This window comes from Aulonocara sp. 'chitande type north' Nkhata Bay, linkage group LG18 (assembly GCF_057382095.1).
Source record: "Aulonocara sp. 'chitande type north' Nkhata Bay isolate Kocher_YH1m ecotype deep benthic linkage group LG18, A_spYH_male_GT1.1, whole genome shotgun sequence".
NCBI lineage: Eukaryota > Metazoa > Chordata > Actinopteri > Cichliformes > Cichlidae > Aulonocara > Aulonocara sp. 'chitande type north' Nkhata Bay.
In genome coordinates, this window is record NC_141361.1 from 27459903 (window position 1) to 27471226 (window position 11324).

The window sequence follows — 11324 nt, forward strand, 5'->3', positions numbered from 1 at the left end:
AAAGTAGATTAAAACTTGAAATTGAAGGGGACGTCAATGTGTTAGTCGATGAAATGTCAAATTAGAGTCGTTTACCTCGAGAACACACGCAAAAGCAAATATAAAGCAAAAAGTTTTCACCCTTTCCTTTTTAGGAACCCAAACAAATCAATTCCGTCAACTGTCACCTCAGGTCACCTTAGATTGTAAGGTAAAGACCCTAAAATTATAGAGAGAAAAATCCCAACAGTCAGCTGACCCCAGTGAGCAAGCATTTGGTGACAGTGGGAAGGAAAAACTCCCTTTAAACAGGAAGAGACCTCCAGCAGATCCAGCCTCACTGTTTGGAGGTGAGGGGAAAGAGACAGGACTGATAATGAACTTCAAATTGAAAGTTATATTTTTACACTATTTTGCTATTTTAACACTCACTTGATAAGTAATTAAAATACCTTTATGTTAATCTAAACGTGACAAAGTCATCACTAGTCTGGAAAACGGTCCTAAAGTCAAAGTCTCTTTAACAGGAGTTCTCTTTATCAAATTACAGGTCAAAGCAGTGCTCTGCCCAATGTCTTCACACCGGCCGTCTTCCTGAATCATCCTGGAAGCTCAGCATCTTCTAACCTGACAGAGTATCCTGGGAATGAGTCCCCAGAGCATGCACGTATTCCTGCAGGCAGGGATGAATCCGCGGGTGAAACCACAACCCTCAGCGAGACAGAAGGAACAGTCCGTGCAGAGACTCTGACAGATGCAGCACTTAAAACCCACTTGTTCACAGCAATCCCCGCAGCACTTACATCTCAGCACGCAGACCTCGGTACTCTAACTCCTTCAGGTAATCAGCCTCATATGACTTGTCTTAAAAAGCTGCATCTTTATAATTAGGAACGTGCGATTATGTGATTATATCATAATTCTATAATTGTCCATCTATAATTTTCAAGTCCGGTCTGTTTAGATTGACCAGACTGGAACCTTAAAATAAAACTTCCCACACACTTAAACACTGCCTGTTTGCAAATACAGGCTCTTCTTGGGCACAGTCCCTTTTGCCAGCAATGTTCGTGCAACACACTCCTCGCCTGACCTGACCCCCGCTTGACTGGACTGAGAATAAGAATGTGTGTCGCAACCTTGTTTAAAAGATTCCTTTTATAGATTATATAAATATAACCCACTCAGCTGATGCTGTGTTACCGCTTTGAGAAGCACAGAAATAACAATATGACAGATCCCTCTCACTTGTCCCTTTTTGACCCTTTGTTGTTGCCCCGTCCCTGCAGAATAACGTGCAGGCTGTGTGTGGCTTCTCGCTTTGAAAGCTGAAAATATTCTCACTCGAAAATATTCTCACTATAATCCAATTAGAAAACAAACATTTTTGTGGTTTGTGTATTTTGTTGACACCGCACAGTACTTTGACAGTCTGTCCGTTCTGCTGCAGGAATGTAGTCCGGCTGTCAATCACACCATGTGCACCACATTCTCAGCCCCCACCAAACTGTCAGTGCAGGCACATGCGCATGAGGTGAAATGAAATACACCCACACCGAGAGAAAGTTATTGTTCTACGCATAAACAATCATCAGCCACTTTATTTCGTTACACCTGTTCAACTGCTCATTAAAGCTAATCAGTCAATCACATGGCAGCAGCTCAGTGGATTTAGGCATGCAGACACAGTCAAGTTGACCTGCTTAAGGTGAAAACAAGCATCGGATTTCTTGGCAGACTTTGGGCCTTTAGCACCAGATGAGCCATGTACACCACAGCCTACCTGAGTATTGTTGCTGACCATGTCCATCTCTTTATGAGCAGTGCGTACCCACTATGTTGTGAAAAAAGGCCTCCACAGACACCTGATCTCAGTCTAGTAGAGCACCTTTGGGATGTGGTAGAACAGGAGATTCACATAATGGTGTGCACGTGACAAATCTGCAGCAACTGTTTGGAATCGCTGGGATATATTTAAATTCTTAAGCAAACAGTAGCTACTTATTTAATGTAGTTCTGTGGCTTTAAGCTGAGACCTCAGAGTCCAAAGCTCTTGGAGAAAAGACTGTGGATTTATCTGATTCAAGAGTACCTCTGTGTGAGCAGTGATGCTTGAAAGCGCAGGCCATTGGGATTCACAGCGTTCTGATATACTGACAAAGGTTTTCTGTAATTTGCACAGATTTTTCAGTGCAGTGCAGCGTTACCTCTGGCTGTTGTGAATGCATTTCATTTCGTTTGAAGAATCTGTACTGTTTTGAATTGATACAGCACTGCGCTCACATCCCCCCTTTCAGCTGCCGCAGAGAGCCTTTCATCCGCGCCGACTGTTCAGAGCACCACCCCTCTGCACCCTGCAGCTACAGAAGGCAAAACCCCTCTGACCAACCATTCCCTCTCTACCTTTTCATCTCAGCCAGCCCCAGCAGTGCACCACACAAGCTCCACAGCACCCACCTTCACCACATGGCCACACTCTGAATCTCTGAACACAGCTACCGCATCTCCAGGTGGAGCCCCTGCTGGGTCGGTGTACAAGGAGGTCCAGTCTGTAAATAAATTTGGCGGTGAAGGTAAGGTGACTGGCAGGTGCTAAGTGTGATGAGGTGTTGCCTTAAGCTTCTCCCATTGAGTTGTTTTGCCTTTACCATGACCTATTTTATTTTCTTCATATCATATCAAATTCTTTATCGTGTAGAGAGGTCCGGTCACCGTTCCAGCTCCCCTCTAGACCCTCTGCTGGCTGGTCTGCTGTCAGTGTTTATTGTCACCACAGCTATCGTCTTTGTCGTCCTCTTCCTCAAGTTCCGCCAGCGCACTAACCACCCGGAGTTCCATCGTCTGCAGGACCTGCCCATGGTAAGATACAGTCTAGTACCTTTGCATTACCATTTTCACCACTTTTTTTTTAACAATCTCCATCTTAGAAGTCCCCAAACTTTATGAAAGTCAAATACCAAATAACTGCATCTTTTATTAAGCACCCTTCACTGTCAAGATGAACTTGGGTGTTAGAATATTAACTGCAAGCAGAGATGACATATTGGAACGTGACTTGGCCGCTAGCTTATTTCTTGATCAGGGGTTACTCTTGAGATGTGGTTTAGCTGATTAAAAATATTCGAGAGCTTAGGTAAGAGAAACTGAAAATTATTTTCATATATTTTATTAGATCCTCACTAGCCACTTCATTATTTACACCTTGCTAGTGGTTGGCTGGACCCCTGTGGCCTTCAGAACTGCTTTTATTCTTTGTTGTCTAGAGTCAACAAAACATTCCTGGAAACATGCCTCAGAGATCTTGGTCCATATTGTCATGACAACTGATAAACCTGCTGCTTTATCAGCTGTGCATCCATGATGTGAATCTCCAGTTTCACCACATCCCAAAGGTGCTTGATTGGACTGACATCTGATGACTGTAAAGGTCATCCGAGTACAGACAACTCATTGCCAAGATACCAGTTTGAAAGGATTTGAGCTTTGTGACATGATGTGTTGTGTGAAGCAGCCATCAGAAGATGAATATGCTCTGATCATAAAGGGATAGATATGGTCAACAACAGTATTCAGATAGTCTGTGACATTGTGCCAAGAAAACACCCCCAACACCATAACGCCACCAGCAGCAGCCTGAAACATTGATATAACGCACAATGGATCCCTCGTGTTGTTTTCGACCATTTCTGACCCTACCATCCAAAATGTTGCAGCAGATATAGATTTATCAGGCCAGGCAACATGTCTCCACATTTTCTATTGTCCAACTTTGGTAAACCTGTATGAATTGTAGCCTCAGTTTCCATGTCTTAACCCACAGGGTACTCTTCTGCACACCTGGGTTGTAACAAGTGGTTTATTATAGTTTTTATTAGAGTTATTACAGTTAATGTTGCCCTTCTGTATGACTCAAGCAGCCTGGGCAGTCTCCTCTGACATCAACAAGATATCACACAATGAACTGCCACTAACTGGATTTTTTTTTCCTTTTTGGACCATTCTCTGTGAACTATAGAGATGCGTGTGTGGGAAAATTTCAGTAAATAAGCCGTTTCTGAAGGTCAGCCCACCCCATCTGGTGCCAACAACCATGCCACAGTCACAGTTTCTTAAATCACAGGTGTCGAACTCCAGGCCTCAAGGGCCGGTGTGCTGCAGGTTTTAGATGTGTCCTTGATCAAACACAGCTGATTAAAATGGCTAAATGACCTCCCCAACATGTCCTGAAGTTCTCCAGAGGCCTGGTAATGAACTAATCATTTGATTCAGGTGTGTTGACCCAGGGTGAGATCTAAAACCTGCAGGACACCGGCCCTTGAGGCCTGGAGTTCGACACCCCTGCCCTAAATGCACCGAGTCTCTGCACTGTGATTAGGTCATTAGATATTTCTCCAACAGGAGGTATACCTAATGAAGTGGCAAGTGAGCGCATATTTTGAATTATGCTCTGTGGAGTACTGATGTTTTTTAAAATCACCTTATTTAGGATGATTTGATGGAGGACACGCCACTGTCCAGGTACACCTACTGACAGAAGATCCTGTTCTGTCAGTCACTTCCATCACTCAGAGGACCGAAGCAAATCTAACACCAAAGGAAGACCAGTTTGGATGTGAGCAAAACCTCTCTTTGGCACTGAGAACCTACTGTTAGCGATTAAGAAAAAGTTAAAACACATTTAACCAAGGACTGTTAATGTTTTAAGCGGGAAGTTTCTTCCACATTCCTTTTAAAGTTTTGGAGACATTCAGTGTGCTGAGAACTCCCCACCCCGATGGAAATTAAGATGACTCTGCGCCCCTGACTGACTCCTGCACAGCACTTTAATATGACACAAACGGTTACACTGCCCTCTAGGGGTGATCTGAGGTAATGTGGATCAAGGTCGCATGAAGTCCTCCGTAATTGTAAGAATAGCCAGTAAGGCAGAATGAAGGCTCATGGGAAAGCTGCTCAAAACAATCACAATCCCTTGGGTGACCAAATGTTAGTGAAGTGCATTTTCAAATCCAATTGCCCAATCTGCATCATGTGAAGCTAAGGTCTTGCAGAAAGTTGACAAAAAATTAAACAGATTTTACAATTGAAAAGCCACATCTTTGGAGATGTGGACACAGACACGCCAGGTCTCCAACAGTGGAAACCACTTTATTTTTCCAAATTGTAATTTAGCCTGAATTACAAATGCAGATTACTTACTGTTGCAGCTGTTAAACATGCAGTTATGTTCACAAAGTCATGGAAATCTTGAATATAGTGATTGCTTTTCTTTAAATGTTTTGTCTGCCAGTGTTTACTGAGGAGATACCCTGCTAAGCCAAATACTTAGATATCTGTAAATTGTAAAACTCACTTAGTAAAATTGTTGTTCGCACACAGTGGAGGTTTGAGAGCAGCATTGGAATCATTTTAAGGGTCCTCCATCTGGACTGGTTGGAATGCACTGCAAATACAGTGGAACGAAGCTCTTATGTTTTAACTTGGTTACTTTACTGCCTGCAGTGATGTATGATGAAATGCAAGAATGACTTTCCTGTTTAATGAAAATAAATATATCGAATCTATGTGGGGTGTGGCAAACGCAATAATAGGTGGGTAAGCTCTCAGGCATTATGCAGTCACTGTGTGAACGACAGTTTCTATTGTCAACTATGATTCGCTTAAGACTTCAGCAGCGTTGGTTCCTGCCTGTCCAGACAAGGTAGGTGCACTTTGAACATTACTCCAGAAAGAGCCACTCCCTCCACACACAGGCCATTGTTAACCACATTCAGGCAAAGAAATTAAACAGCTGATATGAGAAGGTGTCAGTTTTATGACAAACAGGAGAATAGAAGTTATGGAGGATTTTAATTACAAAAGCAGGACAGTTGAATAACCATCTTTAGTCACTCAGTGTACAAAGTTCCTTTTCAGCACAATAAACAAGGAATTTCTTCATCATTTCTTCATCATTACTTCTTTTTATTCATTAATAAATGCACGACTGTAGATGATATTACGAGTTTAGACCCAATTCATAGATTGCTGTTAACATTATAAGAAACTGATAACTCATGTATGTTACAAGAGTGCTAGTCTGCATTATTCTAAATCAGGCCATACAGTTCTTGAAGAACTAGTCAGATCAGCTAACACACCTGACTTAACCACTTAAAGATGAGCACAGTGCAAGTGTATGAGTTACACCATAGCGATGATGACTGAATTGGCCCAGGCGTAAATTTTCATTACATATTGGATCAAACACCAAAACGGCTCATACGTGAGCTCCCCCTCCAGCCCAGCAGAGAGCCTCCGAAGTTCAGTGTGGCCAGCATCATCCCAAGTAAAGCCAGATTTCCAAAAGCTCCCCTCATTCTTTTTTTAGGATCTAATTAAGATGAGAGACAGACATACATTCTGACCATGTTTTATGATATAAGAAGAATAGAAATCGATGTGAACTGCTGAACGGTTTCTTACCTCCTGTAGAGTAACCGTGTGCATAAACCTCTCTGCTGATAATCCACACGACTCCAAGTCCACTGACCAGACGCTGCAACAGCCACACAAACAATCAGATGCAACAGGACTTGACAGAACGGCTACCCATTGCATGCAACAAGTTGTGAACATTTTTAGCCAAAACGTTGTGACAAAGTTGACAAAAATAATTTGTATGATTATGGTGCAGATACAACGAAAATAAACTTACAGGTGAATGAAAACCGCCAACAGCCAGGCAGAAGAGGAAGGCAGGGTAGGATTCCAGGCTGGTGAGGAGGTCACAAGAGCGACGTTAACATCAACCTGCTTCTTTGTTGTCGATGAAAGAACATGACATAATGCTGCTGACATGGATTACATTACCTTACTATACTTACGTGTTTTGGTGTGCCCGCTGGATGCAGTTGAAAATGTTCCCAGTTTCTGGGTCGTTGCTGTACATCTGAGGATACTGCAAGGCATGACAAGTTCATTCGTACAGGACAGCACCTTTCAACAGGTAGCCTCCACTGTGCTCCATATTTGAATACTCACGTGCACATTGTACTTCTTCCTGGCTTTGCCAACTTTAATGGCCAGATGTGTAACCATGACCATACTAGCCATGCCAGTCAGCACCACATATCCATAGTCTTTGGAAAGCACAACCATCCTGACAGACCTGGAAAATGAATTAGAAATATATTGTGGCTCATATCGAAAGTACTCATTACACTTTTATTTTGGTAAGAAAGGCAACGCAAGCGTTTCCTCCCCCGGCTAACACATAAAACAAAGTGTCCATTTTCGGACCCTCTAACAACACAATTACCTCGAACACCTGAGGAGAAAATTAGCCGTGCAGCTACCGGCGCAGATAAAGGACGTCTCACAAACGAAAGGTCAAACGAGAAACACCAGCAGCACCATGACTCGTCAGGGCTGCTTTGAAAGCGCACGAATTACAATAAACATGAACACACTCACCTTGACGAAGCAACCAAAGTTCACAGATACAACCCTGGAAAACACCGACCACCGTGAAGTTTCCGTCTGAATATATCTGCATGCGTGCGGCTTACGTAACATTCACGGGGGGGCGTGGCTAACAGCCCACTACTGGGATATCTACGTTTCAATTCAGTTTTATAGCTAATGCGTGTTAAAGGTTAGCTGTAAGACTCGTAAGGATAGACCGAAGCCTTTTTTTTTTTTTAAATAAGCACATCATTGCGGAAGTAAAGATTCCTCACGCCACACAGGCTTCACATTGACCACAACCCTGTAGGCAAATACTAACACCGACTCATTATATACGTGCGCGTATATGTGCTAAATGTCAGCGATCCAAGTTATCATAGCACTGCTCCACATTTCCTGATTAGTTCCGCCTATCTTACATGCAAACCTGCTCCCCAACAGGACTGACCAGCGTGAATGGACTGTGCTACCAGTAACTTGCAGTTAACTTCACCTCCGGTGTTACTAAAGTTGTACGTTTTTGTATTTGTTTTTTATTTTTTGAAGTAGGGGAGTTCATGATTTTTTAAGTGGGCGGTGCAAGGAGGAACAAAGGACAACACAGGGGGAGGAGGTGCCGGAAATGAGGATGTGTAACCAGAAGTTAAAATGGATTGCTGTGATTTGCAAAGCGTCAAAAACAATAGTTTGGGGCTTTTTAAATAAGTAACAACACAATCTTTCTACTTAAGTAAAAGGATCCCTGAAGTATTGAAAGTGAATGTACTCCAACTGACCTTTGATGATTGGATGATGGTTATTAATTTACTGATTGTGTACACAAGCTGGAATTTTTATTTTTATTATTATTATTATTATTATTATTTTGTTAGCCATTGTTTTTCTTTTTTCACTTTTCTTTTTATTGTTATTGTCCGCAAGCCAAAAATATTTGGGGTACAGCATAAAGTCGATCCTAACTGCCCAGAAGCACGGATTTCTTAAAGGACATAATCTTAGAAAAGAAAAAAGCCCATTTGAAATAAAAACAAAACAAAACATAATTTGATAACATGAGGGTAGTCTGCTCCTCTTGAAAATCAGAGTTTACGCTACCCGGACACGATTTATGTGGCAACGTTTACTGCAGAGTTAATCCCTTTCTGACTTGGCGTGCCAGACAAAAGTGGGAACCCAGTGTCATTAACGATGGCCCCATTCTTTTGAAGTGACTTATATTAGCCATGTCAGTGAGCCAGCTCACAACAACTGGTGCAGAGCGCAGATTTTCTTGGCTGGAGTGCAGCCACATTATTGTGCCCTGTGATGAGGGGAACAGGGATCTGACATGCCAGGGTTTCTTGTATCAAATATCAGGTCAAGTTGAGGTATGCGCACCACTGTTAGAGGTGTCATTGGTTCAGTGACATTTAATAGTTTATATAGCACCTTTACACAAAAAAGTCAAAGGTCAAAGGCCTCTGTGAATAAGTAACATTTCAACTGCTTTTTGAAAATTTTCAAAGACAGAGTGTTTTAGAGGAGAGCACATTCCAGAGAGTGGGGGGCTGCAGCACCGAAGGCTCTGTCCTTTAAAAGACCCCGGCCTGGTGAGGGGGATGGCAAGTAAGCCTTTAACTGGGGAATGCAGTGTGGGGTGTAGGGAAGGGAGGATAAGACTGAACAAGTACAGGAGAGAAAGAGCATGTGGTGGTTTGTAGGTTAGGTGGGGGTGATGTAAGGCCAGGACTTGTTGCAGGTAAGAACTGTGAGTTCTGAGCTTGTGCAGAGCTAACGGGATATCACTGCAATAATCCAGGCAGGAGGTGATGAAGGCATGGATGAGGGTTTCAGCTGAGGACTCTGAGAGATGAGGTAAGACTCTAGAGGTGTTCTTTAGGTCGTAGAAAGAACTTCTAGAGATGGATCTGATATATGATGAGAATTAGAGCCTGGGCTCCAGGATGGCACCCAGATTGAGAACCCCTGAAAATTAATGACCTTTACCCATGTTAAGGTGAAGGTCAGCCCCTTTCAGGAGTCGTGACTTGACACAAGAGTTCAGTTGTATTGTTTTTCAATATGATAAAGCTGGATTACATCCAGATTTAGATGTCATCCAGGGACTTAATGAGAGACAGAGAAGTGAACTGACTAGAGGGTTTGGTGCTGAGATACAGCTGTGTATCATCAGGATGGCAGTGGAAGCTCAGCCCATGGTGGCAGATAGTCTGACCACGAGGGGCACGCAAACTGTGAAAAGAAAAGGTCCCAGCTCAGAGCCTGGTATTTGGGAAGGACCTGAATTTGTAAAATCCTTGTAGATACTGATGTGAGGATGTGTTGCCAGTTTAACAGTGATTGGATGCTTTCGTGAATATATTTCTTTTTTTTTTATTACTTTGTGTGACTTGTAATACAGGAACACTCAAAGCAGCATAACCTTCACACCAGCTGTTATAACGGAAGAAATTTGTATGTCTGCAGATTAAATAGGATAAATAGGGGGATTCTTCTTACAACACTAGATTTAAAGGATTACAAAAACACCTTTCGGCTGCAGCTCTTTCTTCCAGTGTTTTGCATTTTTCTGCCATGCCATTCTAGACGGTTAAATATAATGATGAATATTTTAGGGAAAACAGAGAGTAAGACAGATGTGCCTGTGCATGACTGTACCTGCTGGAGATTCCAAGAAAACAAATAGCAGAGGTTAGACGTTGTCAGGAATAATGCAAAGCCTGTATTTTGAAGTCTATTTGCCAATCAAACAAGAACTGGTCCTGCTATGCGCTTTCAAAATAATGGTTCCTCAAAGTATATATGAGATGATTAGATTTTAAAAATTTTTTTAAAAAAATTCTCAATGTTCTTAATGTTTTAAAAGTATCTTCTTCTACCCTTTCTGTAAATATCACATCTAGATATTTAAGCCTCCAGATTTTATGTTTTTATGCCTGCAGCATTCCCTCATATTTCTCATTTGTCATTTTATGCACATTCCCCAACATCTATATTTGGAAATTTGGGGATTTTGTCAAAAAATCAGCTTTGGCTTTGCACAATGCTGGACTGAACTTGCTGAGTTATGGCTTATGTTTGGTTTATACAGTTTTGCTTCCTGTATGATCATAAAAAGAGAGCAGATAAATTTAGACATCTATTTAAAAAAATCCTTGTGCAATAGCTTAAAACTATATAAAAATAGTTACACAAAGACCATTACATGGTTGCTGTTTCTGTGTAACATTACCAAGTTTTCGTCACTAGATGTCCCCATAAAGTCACTAAATATCCTTGACGCAAAACAGCTGTGTGGATTAAGTTCAGTCCACATGGATCGAAAGCGTGAAAAAAGCATTAGGTTATACACAGGCCCACTGTTCTGACACACCATCGCAGGGTAAAAGGCTTCCGCCTGGTTTTGTTGACGTACGCGAGCGGTCAGCGTTCAGCAGGTTGCTGGCTGTCGACTCGGGGTAGCGCCTTTCACGGACTGTCAGCGGCACATCTGTCCTCCTCCTCCTCCTCCTCCTCCTCCATCACGCCGAGTCTGATTCAGCACTTCAACACCTACACAGAGAACCAAGAATAGAGACAGGGCTCACACTGAGACTGGAAAGAGGAGGAAAAACAACTGCAGCCTGAGACCACCTAGTACCATCTCATCTCAGCCCATCATCTGCTGGCTGTATACATCAGGGAAAGTTTCAAGTGGGTGGGCTGGCTGCCTCTGTGACAGTCAGTCACATACAGAGAAAACCCACGAGATGCACATCCAGGTACACCTGATCCTACTCCTGAGACAGGCTGATGAAAAGTGTGCACGCTATCATCCCCACAAACAGATCTTTATATACACATTCTTACATCCACGCAGCTTTTACCCACAGACCCTCCAGTAGTGTTTGAAGATG

The 11324-nt window shown here is 42.5% G+C and overlaps 2 protein-coding genes across 2 annotated transcripts in view; one reads left to right on the forward strand and one right to left on the reverse strand.

Annotated features, from left to right (window-relative positions):
* Positions 1 to 5872, forward strand: part of LOC147308820 (uncharacterized) — a 6751-nt gene extending 879 nt beyond the window's left edge. The window contains exons 3-6 of the mRNA XM_086272349.1: positions 530 to 820; positions 2277 to 2552; positions 2678 to 2838; positions 4466 to 5872. Coding sequence (XP_086128475.1) covers positions 530 to 820; positions 2277 to 2552; positions 2678 to 2838; positions 4466 to 4510 — 773 coding nt within the window. The 3' untranslated portion in view covers positions 4511 to 5872. The remainder of the gene's footprint in view (positions 1 to 529; positions 821 to 2276; positions 2553 to 2677; positions 2839 to 4465) is intronic.
* mgst3a (microsomal glutathione S-transferase 3a) lies at positions 5811 to 7626 on the reverse strand. Its single transcript, XM_086272354.1, has 6 exons — positions 7435 to 7626; positions 7003 to 7129; positions 6846 to 6919; positions 6677 to 6734; positions 6445 to 6517; positions 5811 to 6352 (listed from the first exon to the last, which is right to left on the reverse strand). Exons 2-6 carry the CDS (start codon positions 7117 to 7119, stop codon positions 6222 to 6224), a joined length of 453 nt encoding a protein of 150 aa, XP_086128480.1. The 5' UTR covers positions 7120 to 7129; positions 7435 to 7626; the 3' UTR covers positions 5811 to 6221.
* Between the last annotated feature and the right edge of the window lie 3698 nt (positions 7627 to 11324).

What these genes read in the sequence shown, in the direction of transcription:
- mgst3a (XM_086272354.1), bottom strand. Translation starts at nt 7,119, where the DNA reads ATGGTTGTGCTTTCCAAAGACTATGGATATGTGGTGCTGACTGGCATG. An exon ending in CAGCGGGCACACCAAAACAC is followed by an intron (nt 6,735 to 6,845) that starts GTAAGTATAGTA and finishes CCTCCTCACCAG; the next exon opens with CCTGGAATCCTACCCTGCCT. An exon ending in TTGGCGGTTTTCATTCACCT is followed by an intron (nt 6,518 to 6,676) that starts GTAAGTTTATTT and finishes TGGCTGTTGCAG; the next exon opens with CGTCTGGTCAGTGGACTTGG.